At 34.0% G+C, this 20,921-nt stretch overlaps 2 protein-coding genes and 1 long non-coding RNA gene across 3 annotated transcripts; 1 reads left to right on the top strand and 2 right to left on the bottom strand.

The window, feature by feature from the left end:
- Positions 1–2,078: 2,078 nt before the first annotated feature.
- Positions 2,079–3,103, bottom strand: LOC136263986 (uncharacterized). The gene is made up of 3 exons (XM_066058661.1): positions 2,885–3,103; positions 2,581–2,805; positions 2,079–2,394 (listed from the first exon to the last, which is right to left on the bottom strand). The coding sequence occupies exons 1-3, from the start codon at positions 3,080–3,082 to the stop codon at positions 2,224–2,226; spliced, it is 594 nt and encodes a 197-aa protein (XP_065914733.1). The 5' UTR covers positions 3,083–3,103; the 3' UTR covers positions 2,079–2,223.
- A 5,254-nt stretch (positions 3,104–8,357) lies between these two features.
- LOC136263428 (uncharacterized) lies at positions 8,358–10,553 on the top strand. Its single transcript, XR_010704642.1, has 3 exons — positions 8,358–8,431; positions 10,210–10,243; positions 10,303–10,553. It is a non-coding gene; the product is annotated as an uncharacterized lncRNA (long non-coding RNA).
- Positions 10,554–13,032: 2,479 nt separating this feature from the next.
- On the bottom strand, positions 13,033–14,088 carry LOC136263908 (uncharacterized). Its single transcript, XM_066058531.1, has 3 exons — positions 13,854–14,088; positions 13,550–13,774; positions 13,033–13,363 (listed from the first exon to the last, which is right to left on the bottom strand). The coding sequence occupies exons 1-3, from the start codon at positions 14,046–14,048 to the stop codon at positions 13,193–13,195; spliced, it is 591 nt and encodes a 196-aa protein (XP_065914603.1). The 5' UTR covers positions 14,049–14,088; the 3' UTR covers positions 13,033–13,192.
- Positions 14,089–20,921: the final 6,833 nt, after the last annotated feature.

Raw genomic sequence — 20,921 nt, 5'->3', positions numbered from 1 at the left:
GAGGCCATGGTACATTTAAATGTATCATGGCCAGCCATGGTTTATTTTAAATGTACCATAGCCAGCCATGGTTTAACTTAAATGTACCATGGCCAGCCAGGGTTTATAAGATATGTAACCTGGAATTTGGCTTTGAAGTTAGGTGGTTTCATGGTACATACAGACTTGTATAATGGGTATCATGGTTGGCATTGGTTGCAGTTAAAAGGAAACCTACAGATAATCATAAATTTTTGTGTTGTGTGTGTCATAGATATTAAACATATGCACATAAATTCAATAACTATTTTATGATGGATCTTTTGTGTTTATAACTTGGCAAGGCAAATGACTGTACCACTGATGCATGTAGATTCTTTGTTAAATCAGGACCTCTTGCATAGTCAAGGTTTGTGGTAATTGTATTCATTCACATATATATATATATATATATAGCTACAATTTTCTGAAGTATATCAACAACAATTCATTGTAGCATAACGCTTACTGCATATAGTAAATTGACAAACCAGTTTGCTAATCAAAGGAGTTACACACATGCTACACCTTTTGCTATTGCTATTAGTACTATAGTTTTTATATTTATAAAATGGATATGCTTACGGAGATATAAGCTAATAAAAAATGACAACAAGATTCCTGAATCCATATAGAAATTTAATGTTACACTTGGTTATTAACAAACTACATATGTGATGGATTTAACTGTGGGTTCACCATCACTGGCCCTATATATCACCTAATGTTGATCAGTGCATGAAAGGAAGCACTGTATATTTTATGTACGATGCAATGAGGTAGTGTGCTTAATTGGTTAGAAAATTTTTTGTCAAACAGAAAACAAAGAGTCTCAGTTTGTGATTCTTATTATGACTGGACTAATGGGGTAGTGTTTTAGGACCAACCCTTTTCATCATATATGTTAATGACTTGCCAGATGCTATACTAAGTTTCTTCTGTTTGCTGATGATACCAGACTATATCGTCCTATCACCTCACCTGTTGATATTGATCTATTGCAGCAAGATTTAAGCTTTGTGCTTGCATGGTGTGGTACTTGGTTGTCATTTCTAAACTTCCCTAAGTGTAAGGGTATATACGAGTATTGGCCCCAAATCTACATCCAGGCAGTATTACTGTTTTTTACATAAAACAATGATATACACCCTATTATTACCGTTCAAGAGGAGAAAGATTGGGTGTCACATTTGATGAAAATTTACATTTCAGGACACACATCAACCAAATAATACACAGAGCTAACAATGTGTTAGGCACCATTAAACAAACTTTAACTCCAGAGACCCTGTTGTAATACAATTACTTTATACCACACTTGTAAGACCAATTCTAGACTATACGCTTCTACCATATAGGGAATCCTCATAGTCTGTCAGAATAAAGAAAGTTGTGAAGGGTAGGTATCAACTTTGTGGCTCTTCTTTGAACATTTTCCAGCTCACAGATGTTTCCTATTTGATACAGTCTACCTAGTTTAACTTACTGTCGAAATTGTATGGACTTGATTATAATATGAAATTTTGAATGGAGCAGTATTAGTAGATAAATAATATTTTTTACAATGAATACCAGTTACAGTACTAAATCTAATGGATTTAAAATTTATAAGAAATGAACAAAACTTCAACATTACGTTTACTTTTTCACAGAAAATAATTAATAACTGGAATTCTTTATCCTATGAAATTGCCACTTCCCCTAATGTACTAAGTTTTAAGACTAATTTAGATCATTAATTTTTGTATAATCAATGTTTTTCTTATGTGTGATTTAACTGAGATTGGTTTTGTAAAACTCTTGTCTTCTTTTATTGACCAATTATACATAATAACACTAAAAAAAGTGGCATGTCTTATTATGCTATCCAAGAAGGTTTTCCCCCTCAAAATTTGCAGTTTGATAAAAAAATACTGTAGTGTTGTTGAAATATTACAAACACATAAAAGATACTTAGAAAGCAAATAAATTCTCACCGTGAACTTTTAGATGGTGGTGATCCACAAAAATTTTTACCCTAAAAAATATCCCGCTATATAGTATTGTGGTGAATAGTTTATGTACATGTTTGTATTATGATGAACTCAATTGCCAGTTTTCCACACAAAAAAATAAGCATACAGATTGTGCAATTGCATATTTATAATGATAAGAAATAATTTTTAGAGTTTGTGTAAATCCTGAGCTGATCGTTTCTTTTGTGACTTAAATGTCTCGCTTTCTAAGAATGGCATCCAGGATTTCTTCAATGACTGCCACAGTGATGTAGAATTTACAAGGTAGCTTTTCCACAGGTATTGGTTCAATAGTAATAGTAGACGTATCATCAGGATTGTAGAAGCATTTAGAATTGCATCCACATTTCTCCTTTTCAAGCTACAAAAAATAAAATGTATTATTATGACCGGCTGGCTACTTTGACACCTAAAGGCGGTCTTTCCCTATTTATGAGGACAATTTGACTACGTTTAGGATCGTCTGTATAATCTACATGTATATAAGGAAGTGGTCTTGTTTTTATAGGTGCTGACTAAGGTACGTTACTTTGCCATGCATTCTTACATAGACAGCTATTTTCTGTGTTAACTGTTGTAGTTCACTTTGGACAGTTTCACACAGTGTGGAGGATGGTGGTGTATCTATTACGGTGCCTTCGGCTGAACAATAATCATCTAGTTGCAGCAGTTGGCTTTGTAGTATCTGCAATCGGCCATTGACAGCATCGTTCTGTTCATCTCTGTCATCCGTCAAAGTTACTACTGGTAAATCACAGTCATCTCCACATGCCTGAAGATTGTGGAATGAGTATACATATAAGTCATGGACTGTTGAGATGCATACGTATGACACTGCTATAAACACTTACTGCCGCGGTGCACACTGTCTCGAGCAGATCTATCATATTATCTGATTGTACATAGAGTGCTTGCAGGCTATTATCCAGTTCTGTGTCACTCACTGACTTATTGCAGTAAGCAAATAAGTCAGGCGTACAGCTCTGCATAGCAGGAGCAGCAATAGTGCAAGCCACAATTGCAGCTAAACTCAGTAAAATATTCATCATGTTGTCTCACTTCTGAAAGCATATGCACTAAGTGATGTTGGACTAGTAACTTCATTACTTTTATACTATCCTCCTTCTATCCTATATACATACGATCCCTGATCACAACATGGAATTATTATGGTTATAACTGCACATGCTTTCACTGTTGTCATCAGTTTTCATATTGTTGTTTATGTGATTCACATGTTTATTTAGCTCATGATGAGGTTATGTAATGTGTGAAGTAGAAGTATATGATATTGCTTTGTAGTGTTTCCTTAAAACATATCTTATACCATGAACGACAGAAGATTTTCATTTAAGGAATCCACGCTTAATTCATCAGCTTTGATGAATTAGAAGTTGACAAAAATGTTGGATTTAAGCACACATTTTTAAGGCACTCAACATTTAATAAACTAAAAGTTAACTGATTGTAAAATTGGTCAACTTTTCTTTCTGCTACAGACTATGATCAGAGACATGTTTTCGAAATGTGTGTACAAGTTCACTGCTGTTACTGAGTAGCAGTGCTGGTAAGGATAATAATATTATATTACCAGAAAAAAGAGAGAATTGCTTCAACAGCTTTGTGCATATAGTGTTGAAGGAGTGTTAAAAAAGTGACTCTGACACATTTGCTGCCTTTAGAACCTCATCCTTGCCAGCTCCACTCTGTTAGATAGATAGATAATTTTTTTTTTTTAATTCCACACAATCAGCTAAAGCCATTCATCATTGCAGGAGATATTCAATACATACATACAATACAACCAATATAGCCAGTTTTATAGATAATATTAGATATTGACAATATATAAAACATGTAATAGTTATTTGGCATACATACTAAGGTGTGATCAAACATTTATACTCTAATAGATCTTACTTAATAGTTATAGCTCTGTAAAAAGCTACAACAAGTACATATCAATAGTATTCTAGCACAGCTATGCAGGTGCATAAAAAAAATTTTTTTTACAGCAAACCTCATACTGAACATCTAAATACATATAGGCGTACAATCATTATTATTAAAAAGTCTTTGTAGATAGTTCTCCAACCGTCCCTCTCTCCACGTAATAATAAATCTGCAGGATTTTGATTTATACTGATATTATTATAAATACAGTACAGACACAAAGTAAAGTCAACCAATTTGCATATATATGCTGTTTTGCATGACCAAATTGCTGTGGTTCATGTGGAACAGCTTATATCTATGTACAAGTAGTGACTGCAAGGAAAAGAGTTTATTAAGTTGAGTCCTCCTGTACTGATGATGTAAGATGCTGCGAGCTTAGTTGTGTATGGTGAAGGAGTTTATACACACATTACATGCTAGTAGTTATTTGTTGTTATGGTCACAAGAAATAATTTAATCATCTTACACATTCTATTGAAACTGAATATAATTATACATAAAGACCATAATATTGATAGCAATAAATAATATAATTCTAGGATGGTGTTTGTTATTAATCTGAACGTCTAATATACAATTTTGTCTTGAACTTTTGATTGATCCTGTATATTTACTAGCCTATTACTGTTCTGTATAAACCCCTTACCAATCTAGAAAGTGAGCATAGTTGAACACACTGTTAATGGTGGTAGTTTCCAGCTTGTTACCCGTATAATGTTTTTCTTCAGTGTTTTACGTTTCTGTATAACAATAATATTATGTGACTTCTGTCAATACAACATGCCTAATGTTCTGCACTGCCAGGTCTTACCATGTTTAATGTGAGTAATTTACAGTTGCAAATATGCTATATACTTACTGATTTAGTAATTTAGCACAATTTCTACAACATAGCTACTCTTTAATGGATGGTTGAATGCTGAAGAAGCATCTCGGCTGTTGTGTCATACATAAACTGGATTATCTGAGATTTTTTTCCACTCTCAGCAGAGTTCAAATAATTCTGAAAGAGGACAACTCTCTCTTATAACAGTAAAAATGACTCCCTGTATTATACAGGCTTTGGCCTTCTCACAGGTACCTAGTGGGGTGTGCATTAAATGCTTAAAATTCAAATGTTGTCATGTATTTATTGTACACTATACATTGTAGTTCCTTGTGAAGGTTTTTAAGGATATAATTTTGACTTGTAAAGGGACAAAGTACTTATACATTAGTTTTGCTACAGAGAATGCAACACATACAGGTCCCTTATGCATGTATAGCTAATTTTAAAGAATACATGTTGACCTAAAAACAGGCAGTGTATGTGAACTAATTCTGTTGACCTATAATCATGTATAAAAGTTGTTCAATAGACTACTAGATACAACCACTTCACCATCCATACTGTGTGAAACTGTCCAAAGTAAACTCCATCAGTTTGTTAAGAATATAACTAACCATGTAAGAAATGGCTCTTAACATCATACCTTAATAAGTAATGCCTACAGTAAACCTTACAATAGTAACACCAGTTAGTTGTCATTCAAATATACATAGTTTTAAAATTCCTCACTGGCTGCTGAGACCATCGAGAATGTTGACAAGATTTAATTCTCATACTCCTTTTCTTTTTGTATCTTGAACTTGAGAATTGTGGATGTACTAGATACTCTAAATGTGACTACACACATGGTGAAATGATCACAAAACCTGAAGAAGTTCTTGTGGAACAACTTCCTTGTGAACTCTACAAAACTGTAGCACGCACTCAGAGTAATCTGGATATAATACGCAGAAAGTGGTCCAAATCATCAAATAAATAATTCAGATATTAAACACTACCAGATTTAAATTAGTTTATATTTATGTAAATACAAGTATGCATGCAGTGTACAATTGTGTGATTTGTAATTATTCAATCGCAATTGCACAGAATAGCTGGCATGTTAAAACATAGTATAGATACATATATGAGCACAGTCTCATATTGTGCTGCTCTTCTAAGGGAACATAGTTAATAGCTGGAAATCTGGGGTCACTAAGTCCCAAGAAGGCAATCAGCTAAAATTTCTATAATCTGATGGTACACAATCTGCATTATATCCATCACAGTGATAATGATAATGTCATGTGTATCTACCATGCCACAGGTTTAAATTAGATTTAGATGTACAGTGGAACCTTAGTTATCCGAACCCCTAGGGACCAGAGGTTGTCCATAAGTCTGAAAAGTCTGTATATCTGAAACTGTGTATAAATAACATTAAAATAGCATAATCAAAATTTTAAAAATATCAATATTTTCTAATAGAACACTACTCTAATAGAGCAGTCATTCCTTACTTTGGTTAACCAAGAATCTGGATAAGTGAGGTCCGGATAACTGAGGTTCCACTGTACTGGTATTGGATAAAGGTGTTCATATATATGACAGATTTTGATAATTTATATCCCTGGATACATCCATGGTCCCTAAATAATTAAACTCTACAACATGTGTATCATGCATGTACAGCATATAGCTATGATAGTAATGTATAGCAGAGATCACAAAGACTTGCATTTTCCCACCAAAATTGTCAGTCTGTCACTCAGTGACTGCTTCTCCTTTACAACAACTTCACAGTATTGGTAAGGAATATTCAATCCCAAACATGTGTTCAAGAGTGAACTGAAACACTTGTTCTGTCATTCTTGAAAGAACTGTGAAAGGAGAAGTGCATGTACGTATGTATTTATTACATATAAGTAGTTAAGATTAGCAACCAAATGTTCTGACACAATTCATCTGGTACAGATGTATAAAAAATGACATCTGCTTCATACGTTGATGCTTGTGCATGTACAGTACGTAGTTGTTACAGAAGGCACGCAAATCATGTATGTTGTTGTAGATGCTGTGACAACAAGAACAGCACTGGTGCATAGACTGTTGTTGTGCAACTATTGTTCTTGGATATATTTTCATTGTTGCTCCTTTTTCTGTAAACTTGCTATATTGGTAAGTTTATGGTATTCTCTCAACAATTGTCTGTGTCCTTAGAACTCTGCTTGATAAACCACACACGCACACACACACACACACACACACACACACACACACACACACACACACACACACACACACACACACACACACACGGACTTTGGTAACTACCCACTGTATGGTGTACTATAATACATGCATAGCAGAGTTCAAGCCAAACTACAGCAATGACAAGCTACATTGTAGCCTCATAACTGAAATTAGCAATGTCCACCCTGTCTTTGGAAACAATGATCACAAACACAATAAAAAGTCCATAAATTTGAAAAATGTAGTGATTGTCCCTCTGTTTTATGCTGGAAGGTCAGCAACAGCTCTGACCACTGCTTATAACCTACACTGTAGTATATATCAACACTAATGGAGCAAAAATCACTCACCACCTTGTCGTGCTATCTCTTCTTAGGTTCATGGAATGACCACTTTCTCACCAGTTTACCAAATAAAGTTGTTTAGGAGTGCAATCCTCATCTATACAATTTAAGTGACCTAATCACAACAACCTCTACTTCAAAAGACATTCAAAAATTGGTCAGGTAATAGTTGAAAAGTAATATGCTCAATCCATTGTTGGAATCTTGATACATATGTACTTCTAGGATGGTACTGACACGGCGATACACAGCGATAGTGGAAAATAGTCAATCTATACACACACACTAGGGGCCTTTAGTGTCCAAGTCTTGGCACCATACAATAAAATGAAAACTGTAAACAGTTTTCTTAGTATGAACAGAAAGAGTGCAATTGGTAACCACAGGATGCCAAAGTTCTTAGCAATCTGACAATTAACTTCACAAGCTGCTTGACCGCTTCATTATCAGCTAACAAATTTGAACACAAATAAGTGAAATCCTCCACCATCTCAGTCACTCCACCTTACAAAAAAAATCCCCCTCACTCATCACAGCCCCCATTGCTAGTCCATAGGTTTTTGGAATACTGACAGTCAAACCAAAATAACTTCCCACCTGAACAAACTTCCTCCCAGTTGATTCAAGTGTAGTACAAGTCACAGTATGTGGAGCTAAATCATCAGGAAATTCAGAGTCACTAACTTACACCCTCAACAGTCTGGACTTAGCATAGTGATCCCCTACCAACTTACTACCATGTTTATACAGCAGAAGGACCCCAACTAAACCACACTGTTCATGCCACACAGATACATCATATTAAAGTGCAGGATGAAGTAAGTTGGTACCACTGCCATATGCCATTCCTAACTTTGAGCCTAATGGTAACAGTATCTTCATCTTAACATGACTCCAGCCTCCATTCCTTCATGATGATGGTCAACAGGTACACCATGCACACTTCAAAAGTACAGTCCACAGAGCTTAAAGTTTTACGAAGCACGGGTAATTGAAAAACTTCTGGAAAGAGACAAAGGCACTGGAACTATTGCAAAGTATGTTTGTTTGTGGTTATAGGGAAAAACATGTGGAACATTTGCAATAAGCAGGGTGCTTTATAGGGATCTGTTTTGAGCTCAAATTGTTGACTGAATAATTGTTAATATAAAAAGTCAACCAACCTGTGTGATAGTTGTCTTGTAAATGGTACAAGACCAAAATAAAATTATTATGAAGTTTTTAATGGTCATGGTAATGAATTGTACGAACATTATTGACTGTATGGTTTAAGCGAGTGTTTCTTGAAGACAACACATGGACCGATGAAACAAAAACAAGCATGCAGTAAACTGTCCACTTGTTACATATACACTAACAACTTTTTATCAGCCTGCTACAGAGAGCAAAGCACAGTGTTTATGCAAGCCATATATGTGACCTAGTCTGGGAAAACCGGTTTTATCGCTTATTTAAAAGTATTAAGGAATGCTGGTTTTAAGTGTGCAACTTGCCTATGGTTGAAGCTATGTGTACCACAATTATTTACCCCACAGTTTTCCACATATTTCGTAAGGTGGACTGTATCAAGCGAGTTCCAATAGGAGTGGTGGGATGGATGGGGAGGGCAACAGGTTGTTTACATAATGAAAGAGGAATGCATATAGGAATGAATTAGGTCAAATTATAGATCGTTCATGTATCAAAACTAGCTAAAATGAAAGGAAATTTATAGCACAGGTCTTTATTCAATACCATGGAGCTGTATAGCAACATATATAGCCATTCTCAGGCTGGCCCCAGACTGTTTGTACAGCTTACCATTGGGCTTGGGAGAGACCATCAAGCCTGGCTGATTTTGATTGTGAACTTTAATAGTTATTCATGTAGCTTTGTGTTTTTGGTGATAAATCAAACCTGCTGTCGTGGATGATAAGACCAGATCCAGTCACATATAGGAAGCCATATGCATCAAAGTACCTAGAAGTTTTACTTGATTGAAGCTAATTAGTTATATCATAGCAGTCATAGAATATCTTAGTCATTGACACTCGTTCTCAACTTCACCTCAGACTCATGTCAATAACTGATATTCTACTCCTGCTGTAACTAAACAAGCACCTTTAAGATACTTACTATAGGCACCTTTTCACACACATACTACAGTAGAACCCAATTATGTAAATACATGAAGTGTCCCAATGCTGCCATCACCATGTATGCCAATACCACACCTTCGCATTGGACTGGACTGTAATTTTCTGTGCATTTGACATATTTGTACAGCACGTGAAAGAGAATATTAATAATATTATTGTCTAATATCAGGATTAAAATATTAATTTGGGGGTTTATCCTATGACAACAGGATAGGGAACAACACTTGTCATGACAATAAACAATGCACTTGCATTTCTTCACATTATAGTGTACTTGTAATAGACATGTATTGTTTATCAAAGGTGATAGGTAAATGCCTTATTGGACTATATGGTGGTTATTGCCAAGGCAACTGTTCTTTTGAAGTATGTACGGCTTCATTGCAAAATTAGTATGTATTTAAACAAGTATTACTAATTATAGCTTCAGAAAGAGTACAGATTATTCCTAGGAAAAATATTGAAACTAGAGACATTATCACATTGAAAGGTGAATCAAAGTGTCATTAATCAAAAGAAATCCCTCTATGGACTCACTAAACCACATAAAGCCATGCAGGGATTTCCTTCATAACTGTAATGGTAATAAATTTTTTTTGGTTGTTTCAATACTTCTAACATTATAATGATCCCTGATATAGCATGTTTATTTATAAGAATGATGTTTCTTCCTATAGGGAGGCACAAAAAGCATTAAAGAATTTAGAAAAGGTAAGTATCATTCTAAGCGTGCTAAACAATGTGCGTAATATTTTATTATTTTACAATAGGAAAATGTGATCAAGGGTTATACAAGCTAAACAAGTGTATGGAATTCCTGCAATGCCGTTAATGATATTATTATTTTTGCTACAGAAGTATAGATACATAGACGGTTATTTATTTAATTTATATTTTTAATGTCTATTTTTTGTATATATACAGTTTTGTTTTACTAACATGGAGATATGTTAATTGTGTGTTGTATTGTGACAGCCGATTTATTTTGTGTTATATAATAATAACATGTTTCAATCCAATATTTTATGCAAAAGTAAATTACAAGTTCATATATCCAAGTACCTTTTTCATACATATATTATCAGAATTTGGAAAACGATTTGTGTCAGGTGATGGATATTTAAAAATAAATAATATTGTCTTGTATAATGGGTATCATGGTTGGCATTGGTTGCAGTTAAAAAGGAAACCTACAGATAATCATTAATTTTTGTGTTGTGTGTGTCATAGATATTAAACATATGCACATAAATTCAATAACTATTAATTTTTATGATGGATCTTTAACTCGAGTGTTTATAACTTGGCAAGGCAAATGACTGTACCACTGATGCATGTAGATTCTTTGTTAAATCAGGACCTCTTGCACAGTCAAGATTTGTGGTAATTGTATTCATTCGCATATTGCTACAATTTTCTGAAGTATATCAACAACAATTCATTGTAGCATAACGCTTACTGCATATAGTAAATTGACAAACCAGTTAGCTAATCAAAGGAGTTACACACATGCTACACCTTTTGCTATTGCTATTAGTACTATAGTTTTTATATTTATAAAATGGATATGCTTACGGAGCTATAAGCTAATAAAAAATGACAACAAGATTCCTGAATCCATATAGAAATTTAATGTTACACTTGGTTATTAACAAACTACATATGTGATGGATTTAACTGTGGGTTCACCATCACTGGCCCTATATATCACCTAATGTTGATCAGTGCATGAAAGGAAGCACTGTATATTTTATGTATGATGCAATGAGGTAGTGTGCTTAATTGGTTAGAAATTTTTTTGTCAAACAGAAAACAAAGAGTCTCAGTTTGTGATTCTTATTATGACTGGACTAATATATAGTGTTTTAGGACCAACCCTTTTCATCATATATGTTAATGACTTGCCAGATGCTATACTAAGTTTCTTCTGTTTGCTGATGATACCAGACTATATCGTCCTATCACCTCACCTGTTGATATTGATCTATTGCAGCAAGATTTAAGCTTTGTGCTTGCATGGTGTGGTACTTGGTTGTCATTTCTAAACTTCCCTAAGTGTAAGGGTATATACGAGTATTGGCCCCAAATCTACATCCAGGCAGTATTACTGTTTTTTACATAAAACAATGATATACACCCTATTATTACCGTTCAAGAGGAGAAAGATTGGGTGTCACATTTGATGAAAATTTACATTTCAGGACACACATCAACCAAATAATACACAGAGCTAACAATGTGTTAGGCACTATTAAACAAACTTTAACTCCAGAGACCCTGTTGTAATACAATTACTTTATACCACACTTGTAAGACCAATTCTAGACTATACGCTTCTACCATATAGGGAATCCTCATAGTCTGTAGGGATGCGGCGATTATGCCGGCATAATTTCGGGCATAATAGGTATGTGTGGGAATCAGGAATTATGCTAGCATTTTGAGGTGATTATAAAGCTTTAACAGTAGGAAAATCTGCAGATTTCACAATTCCGTTAAAAATGATCGAGATACTCTAATAGAGCAGTCAGAAACTCTAATAGAACAGTCACTGAATATTAGTTACTCTAATAAAGCAGTCACATTGAAATGAAATACTCTAATACAGCAACCAGCTAAAGAATTCAAGACTATTTGAAGCTTAAACATCAATGAAAATGGCCTGATACAGCAATGAACTGGCATTATTAGCCAATTATGGTGGCATAATTTTGGGAATAATGGGCAATTCTCAAAAGCATAATAGGTGATTTTTTGAGCACTGCTCAAAAGCATAATGCTCAATTTTTGGAGCATAATAGCCTCATGCCTAATAGTCTGTCAGAATAAGGATAGCCGTGAAGGGTAGGTATCAACTCTGTGGCTCTTCTTTGAACATTTTCCAGCTCACAGATGTTTCCCATTTGATACAGTCTACCTTACTGTCGAAATTGTATGGACTTGACTATAATATGAAATTTTGAATGGAACAGTATTAGTAGATAAAGAATATTTTTTACAATGAATACCAGTTAGCTACAGTACTATATCTAATGGATTTAAGATTTATAATAAATGAACAAAACTTCGAAATTCAACACGACGTTTACCTTTTCACAGAAAATAATTAATAACTGGAATTCTTTATCCTATGAAATTGCCATTTCCCCTAATGTACTAAGTTTTAAGACTAATTTAGATCATTAATTTTTGTATAATCAATGTTTTTCTTATGTGTGATTTAACTGAGATTGGTTTTGTAAGACTCTTGTCTTCTTTTATTGACCAATTATACATAATAACACTAAAAAAAGTGGCATGTCTAATTATACTTATTATGCTATCCAAGAAGGTTTTCCCCCTCAAAATTTGCAGTTTGATAAAAAATACTGTAGTGTTGTTGAAATATTACAAACACATAAAAGATACTTAGAAAGCAAATAAATTCTCACCGTGAACTTTTAGATGGTGGTGATCCACAAAAATTTTTACCCTCAAAAATATCCCGCTATATAGTATTGTGGTGAGTAGTTTATGTACATGTTTGTATTATGATGAACTCAATTGCCAGTTTTCCACACAAAAAAATAAGCATACAGATTGTGCAATTGCATATTTATAATGATAAGAAATAATTTTTAGAGTTTGTGTAAATCCTGAGCTGATCGTTTCTTTTGTGACTTAAATGTCTCGCTTTCTAAGAATGGCATCCAGGATTTCTTCAATGACTGCCACAGTGATGTAGAATTTACAAGGTAGCTTTTCCACAGGTATTGGTTCAATAGTAATAGTAGACGTATCATCAGGATTGTAGAAGCATTTAGAATTGCATCCACATTTCTCCTTTTCAAGCTACAAAAAATAAAATGTATTATTATGACCGGCTGGCTACTTTGACACCTAAAGGTGGTCTTTCCCTATTTATGAGGACAATTTGACTACGTTTAGGATCGTCTGTATAATGTACATGTATATAAGGAAGTGGTCTTGTTTTTATAGGTGCTGACTAAGGTACGTTACTGTGCCATGCATTCTTACATAGACAGCTATTTTCTGTGTTAACTGTTGTAGTTCATTTCGGACAGTTTCACACAGTGTGGAGGATGGTGGTGTATCTATTACGGTGCCTTCGGCTGAACAATAATCATCTAGTTGCAGCAGTTGGCTTTGTAGTATCTGCAATCGGCCATTGACAGCATCGTTCTGTACATCTCTGTCATCCGTCAAAGTTACTACTGGTATATCACAGTCGTCTCCACATGTCTGAAGATTGTGGAATGAGTATACATATAAGTCATGGACTGTTGAGATGCATACGTATGACACTGCTATAAACACTTACTGCCGCGGTGCACACTGTCTCGAGCAGGTCTATCATACCATCTGACTCTACATAGAGTGCTTGCAGGTTATTATCCAGTTCTGTGTCACTCACTGACTTATTGCAGTAAGCAAACAAGTCAGGCGTACAGCTCTGAATAGCGGGAGCAGCAATAGTGCAAGCCACAATTGCAGCTAAACTCAGTAAAATATTCATTATGTTGTCTCACTTCTGAAAGCATATGCACTAAGTGATGTTGGACTAGTAACTTCATTACTTTTATACTATCCTCCTTCTATCCCATATACATATGATCCCTGATCACAACATGGAATTATTATGGTTATAACTGCACATACTTTCACTGTTGTCATCAGTTTTCATATTGTTGTTTATGTGATTCACATGTTTATTTAGCTCATGATGAGGTTATGTAATGTGTGAAGTAGAAGTATATGATATTGCTTTGTAGTGTTTCCTTAAAACATATCTTATACCATGAACGACAGAAGATTTTCATTTAAGGAATCCACGCTTAATTCATCAGCTTTGATGAATTAGAAGTTGAGAAAAATGTTGGATTTAAGCGCACATTTTTAAGGCACTCAACATTTAATAAACTAAAAGTTAACTGATTGTAAAATTGGTCAACTTTTCTTTCTGGTACAGACTATGATCAGAGACATGTTTTCGAAATGTGTGTACAAGTTCACTGTTGTTACTGAGTAGCAGTGCTGGTAAGGATAATAATATTATATTACCAGAAAAAAGAGAGAATTGCTTCAACAGCTTTGTGCATACAGTGTTGAAGGAGTGTTAAAAAAGTGACTCTGACACATTTGCTGCCTTTAGAACCTCGTCCTTGCCAGCTCCACTCTGTTAGATAGATAGATCATTTTTTTTTTAAATTCCACACAATCAGCTAAAGCCATTCATCATTGCAGGAGATATTCAATACATACATACGTACAATACAACCAATATAGCCAGTTTTATAGATAATATTAGATATTGACAATATATAAAACATGTAATAGTTATTTGGCATGCATACTAAGGTGTGATCAAACATTTATACTCTAATAGATCTTACTTAATAGTTATAGCTCTGTAAAAAGCTACAACAAGTACATATCAATAGTATTCTAGCATAGCTATGCAGGTGCATAAAAATTTTTTACAGCGAACCTCATACTGAACAACTATATACATATAGGCGTACAGTCATTATTATTAAAAAGTCTTTGTAGATAGTTCTCCAACCGTCCCTCTCTCCATGTAATAATAAATCTGCAGGATTTGATTTATACTGATATTTTTATAAATACAGTACAGACACAAAGTAAAGTCAACCAATTTGCATATATATGCTGTTTTGCATGACCAAATTGCTGTGGTTCATGTGGAACAGCTTATATCTATGTACAAGTAGTGACTGCAAGGAAAAGAGTTTATTAAGTTGAGTCCTCCTGTACTGATGATGTAAGATGCTGCGAGCTTAGTTGTGTATGGTGAAGGAGTTTATACACACATTACATGCTACTTGTAGAGTAGTTATTTGTTGTTATGGTCACAAGAAATAATTTAATCATCTTACACATTCTATTGAAACTGAATATAATTATACATAAAGACCATAATATTGATAGCAATAAATAATATAATTCTAGTAATGGTGTTTGTTATTAATCTGAACATGGAATACACAATTTTATCTTGAACTTTTGATTGATTCTGTATATTTACTAGCCTGTCACTGTTCTGTATAAACCCCTTACCAATCTAGAAAGTGAGCATGAGTTGAACACACTGTTAATGGTGGTATTTTCCAGCTTGAGTATATATTATTACCCATATAACATTTTTCTTTGGTGCTTTAAATTTCTGTATAATAATAATAATATTATTATGTGACTTCTGTAGTAGCTACATGCCACATTGCCATGTATAACGTGAGCAATTTATGGTTGCAAATATGCTATATGCGTATTTACTGATTTAGTAATTTAGCACAATTTTTCTATATACAGCTGATCTTTATAGGATGGTTGAATGCTGAAGAAGCATCACAGCTGTTGTGGCATACATACTGGATTATCTGAGATTTTTTCCACACTCAATAGAGTTCATTCTGAAAGAGCAAAACCATCTCTTATAACAGTAAAATTCACCAAAATTATAGTTTGTTAAAAATTATATGTTGACTCCCTGTATTATACAGGCTTTGGCCTTCTCACAGGTACCTAGTGAGGTGTGCATTAAATGCTTAAAATTCAAAATTAATGTTGTCATGTATCAACATTGTAGTTCCTTGTGAATGCTCTTTAAGGATATAATTTTGACTTGTAAAGGGACAAAGTACTTATACATTAGTTTTGCTACAGAGAATGCAACACATACAGGTCCCTTATGCATGTATAGCTAATTTTAAAGAATACATGTTGATCTAAAAAACAGGCAGCGTATGTGAACCAATTCTGTTGACCTATAGTCATGTATAAAAGTTGTTCAATAGACTACTAGAGCAAGACTAGATTACTGCTGTAACTATACAGTCACTAATTTGTTATGTGGTGAAAATGATGACTGAATTTTTATTAGTTGCTTTTCTCATGCTTGTTACCATATTTAATCACATGAGCTTTGGTTTACTTTGTTATTGAAATTGGCATTATCACATCCAGATAGGATACACTGGGAAGAAGATATAGCTATGTTCATTGTTATTTTGTAAAGAAAATGATTTTCAGGACAGGTCTTGCTCCCTATCCCGTTGTCATAACCCTAATTATTATTTTAATTTTGATATTAAATGAATAATATTCTGTTTCAGGTATATACTGTATGAATATATAAAGTCGACAGTGCAGAAAACTACTGTCCAATCCAATGCCAAGTACAGACCCAGTTACATAAATACATGGAATGTCCCAATGCTGTATGCCAATACCACACCTTGCCTATAGCATGTACCTTAAAGGTGATTAGACATATCACAGCAGGAGTAGAAGACGTGAGTCCTAAACAACGAGTGTTGATAACCATATGACTGCTATGTAGACATCAAGTAAAAGATGAATTTTTAAGTACCTGCATTAATGTATATGGCTTGAATAACATTCATGGTGCAGCATTTTGGAGTAGAGGAAAGATCTGTCATTGTTTGGTGTATGTTGTTGCATGTTTAGTGTCGTTGTTTTTGCTGTTTGCAGTAAACACTTCTTTTTTGTTGAATGTGATAATTAAACACCTTAATGGACAGTGTAGTCTACCACAATGCAGTTACAGTAAACTTTTTGAAGTATGAAATACTAGTATTTAAACAAGTGTTAGTAATTGTAGCTTCAAAATAGATTATTCCTGAGGAAAATATTGAAATACATAAGAGACATTATCACATTGAATGTGAATCAAAGTGTCATTAATCAAAAGAAATCCCTCTATCCTCTTACCAAACCAGGGATTTCTTTTTTGAATATTTATAATGCTAACATCTTTTATTGCAGTTATTTTTCTGTATACTTCTGATGATCCCTGATGTAGCATGTTTGTTTATAAGAATAATAGTTTTCCTATATAGGGAGGCACAAAAACCATTAAAGAACTAGGTATCATTCGAATAAATATTGTATTATAATTATTACAATAGAATAATATTATCAACAGGTATACGAGCTAAACAAGTGTATGGAATTCCTGCAATACCAGTACTGGTATTGTTTTTTCTAAAGAAATACAGATAATATGCATAGACAATTATTTATTTATATTTTTAATACATCAAGAGGTCTGCAATACACCATACCTGCAGGTATTTAGTCATACTGAAGCCACTATACTAATAAATAGTGAGGCCAAAAACCAAAAGCGTGATACTAAAATATTAAAGTGGTTAATAGTAAAATGCAGATGTGACATAAATATAAACTGTGTGTTTACAGTTGGGATGGCTGAGTGTAAATATTTTGTTGCCCTGCCATTCAATATCATTCCCATTTATTTTTGATCATTTTTTTTATTCATTCAAGGAGACAAGGACAATACCTATTACCAAGGTATTATCTTATATACTCAGTAATACTGCAAGACCCTAGCTAGTTACCCCCATTAAATGTACCATGCATGGCCACATTGAAAATTTGGTTGTAGGACCTAGAAAAAACAGCTAGCATCCCATGGCCATGTAGTAAGAATTGTGTTAACATAAAAAAATATTATTGTTTTTCCATATCAGAAACTTTACAGCAATATATGTACATCTGCAAATACAATCTACTATTTTGTTATATGATATTTTCTTGGGCCTGTAGTGGTGATAAACACTTTTTGTATAGCTAGTTGAGAACATGATTTATTGAAGTATTGGGCCCAGTTCTATCACTATATACAACTCCAGTGTAAGTTGTGTGTATAATAAATAAAAGTAATGTATGCTATTATGTCATGGCTTCTCCATGTGTCACATGTAAGCTATGTTAATTTTGCTATAATACAGAGGTGCACACACATTAGCCACTATATAATTAATGTCATACTAGTATTTAAATGTAGACACTAATTAATGGAAGCAAGAAAAATGTCAAAAATAGGAGTTGTTATAAGTCTTTAGCATGATGCAGAGCAGTGTATCCTATATGTTTACTGACTGATATGATTGTCCTTAGGAATTTGTGATCCCATGCAACTATTGTTTACTTATGTTGTAAAACATTTCTCACTTAATACAAGCCATTCCATACCATATCACTTATACATGTACACATGTTACTTGAAGTATGACTATAAGATTTTTGAGGTACATAACTTTCACAGGTAAACAAATCACAGAATTTTTGCAGTTTTGTTTTTAAGGATCACTCATTCTTCACAGTCATTAGACCTATATGGTTGTTTGTATTTGTATTTTAAGCTCGTGTCTGATTTCTGAAGTTTGCCACAAGCATCAAACTTCAGAAATCCTGATAAAGCAGTGAATCCTTTAATTTTTGAGGATAAAATTTCCATGGATAGCCAAGCAACCACGAAGTTCACAAAAATTTTATCCCTCCAAAATTTGTACGACATAATGAGTATTTATATCTTGTCATTAAATAAACAGTGTTGGGCAAGTTACTTTGTAAAAGTAACTAGTTACATATTACATATTACTTGCAACTGAACTATTTAGTTACAGTTACATATTACCCATAAAATAAAGTAACTGTAATAATATTACATATTATATTACTTTGTGTCCACAGCCTTAAGCTGTCACGTGTGAAACTACCACTTTATCACGTGACATGATTGCGTTGTTGGACAATGTGCAAATCTTGGTTATAAGTAAGAAACTGGTGAATAAGCTTCCTTCAATAGGCTTTGTTACTTCGTTGTGGCCAGGCGTTACTCCGAGGCTAACTAACGAGATTAGTAACTTCGTTACTTGTAGTAATAATATTACGTAATATTAGACTCGTTACAGTAACTATATTACTTAGGTAACGCGTTACATTTGTAAGTAAAGTAACTTGCGTTATATTACCCGTTTTTATAGCATATTTCGTTATATTACTTAGTTACCACAAAAGTAATAATATTACGTAACGCGTTACTTATGTAACGCGTTACTCCCAACACTGTAAATAAATAATAATATAGATTAGAAAATTGTACATACATATAAATAAAAAATTAATTTGTATGTTGTAGAGTTTTAAGTGCTGAGCTGATCATTTCTCTTGTGAATTGGCTTGCTTTCTACGAATGATATCCAGCAGAGTCTGAGTGTGTGCTACAGTGATGTAGAATTTACAAGGTAGCTCTTCCACAGGTATTGGTTCAATAATCATTGTAGATGTTTCATCTGGTTTGTAAGAACATTTAGAGTTGCATCCACATTTCTCTTTTTCAAGCTGCAAGAACTAAAAAAAATTATATAAATGTGGTGAGACTGATCTATTATAATTATGATTGGCTGGCTACTTTGATACCTTGAAATGATATAGAATTGAGGACTGTCTATATATAGTGAGGTGGTCTCTTTTAACTGGTGTTTACTAAGGTTTACTGCATTCTTACATAGACAGCTATTTTCTGTGTAAACTGCTGTAGTTCACTTCAGATGGCTTCACACAATGTGGAGGATGGTGAAGTAGTTTTATTATCTTTTGTGGTGCCTTCAGCTGGACAAGAATCGTATAGTAACAGTGGTTGGCTTTTTAGATTCTCCAATTGGCCATTGACAGCATCGTTCTGTTCATCTCTGTCATTTGTCAAAGTTTGGAATGGTAGATCACAGTTGTTTTCGCATACCTGAAATTTTTGGAATGAGTACATGAGTCATGGACTGTTGATATGCATTTACAACGTTGCTATAAACACTTACTGCTTTGGTGCACACTGCCTCGAGCAGATCTATCATGTTATCTGACTTTATATAGAGTGCTAGCAGGCCATCATCCAATTCTGTGTCATTCACTGACTTGTTGCAGTAAGCAAACAAGTCAGGAATCATCGTACAGCTTTGGATAGCAGGAGCAGCAATAGTGCAAGCCACAATTGCAGCTAAACTCAATAAAATATTATTCATGGTAGCTCACTTCTGAAAATTTTTTTTAGCTTTGTATATGCACTAAGTGATGCTGGACATAACTTCATTCACTTTTATACTATCCTCCTTCTATCCCATATACTCTGATCTCACCTATTGCACAACATGGAATTACAAGTTCACAACTTCACGTGCTTTCATTGTCATCATCAGTTTTTGTATTGCTGTTTATTCTAGTGTATATTTGATTGCACATACACTCCCAAAACCTGGACTTCATGTCTCCGTAGTGTACATACAGTATATGTACGTACCACATCTCTCAGGGACATGACTAATATGTGGGCTTGCTACCAATGTCACACAAAATAAATCTATTACATAAGTCCCTAAACCTTGCTCTCAGTAGGAACCCTAAATCAATAACAAGCCCTGCTGTGAAAATTCCCTTTAGCAAAGTTGTTCATGCTTTACTGTTAGCAAACTAACTCAAGTTATAAGATGATGCATGGGCAAGATTGAATGGAAAGTATAGTGTACTATGTAGATCACCAACTGTA

This window comes from Dysidea avara, chromosome 8 (assembly GCF_963678975.1).
Source record: "Dysidea avara chromosome 8, odDysAvar1.4, whole genome shotgun sequence".
Lineage (NCBI taxonomy): Eukaryota > Metazoa > Porifera > Demospongiae > Dictyoceratida > Dysideidae > Dysidea > Dysidea avara.
Note: the sequence above shows the minus strand (reverse complement) of the source record. Positions and strands in the feature narration are given on the sequence as shown.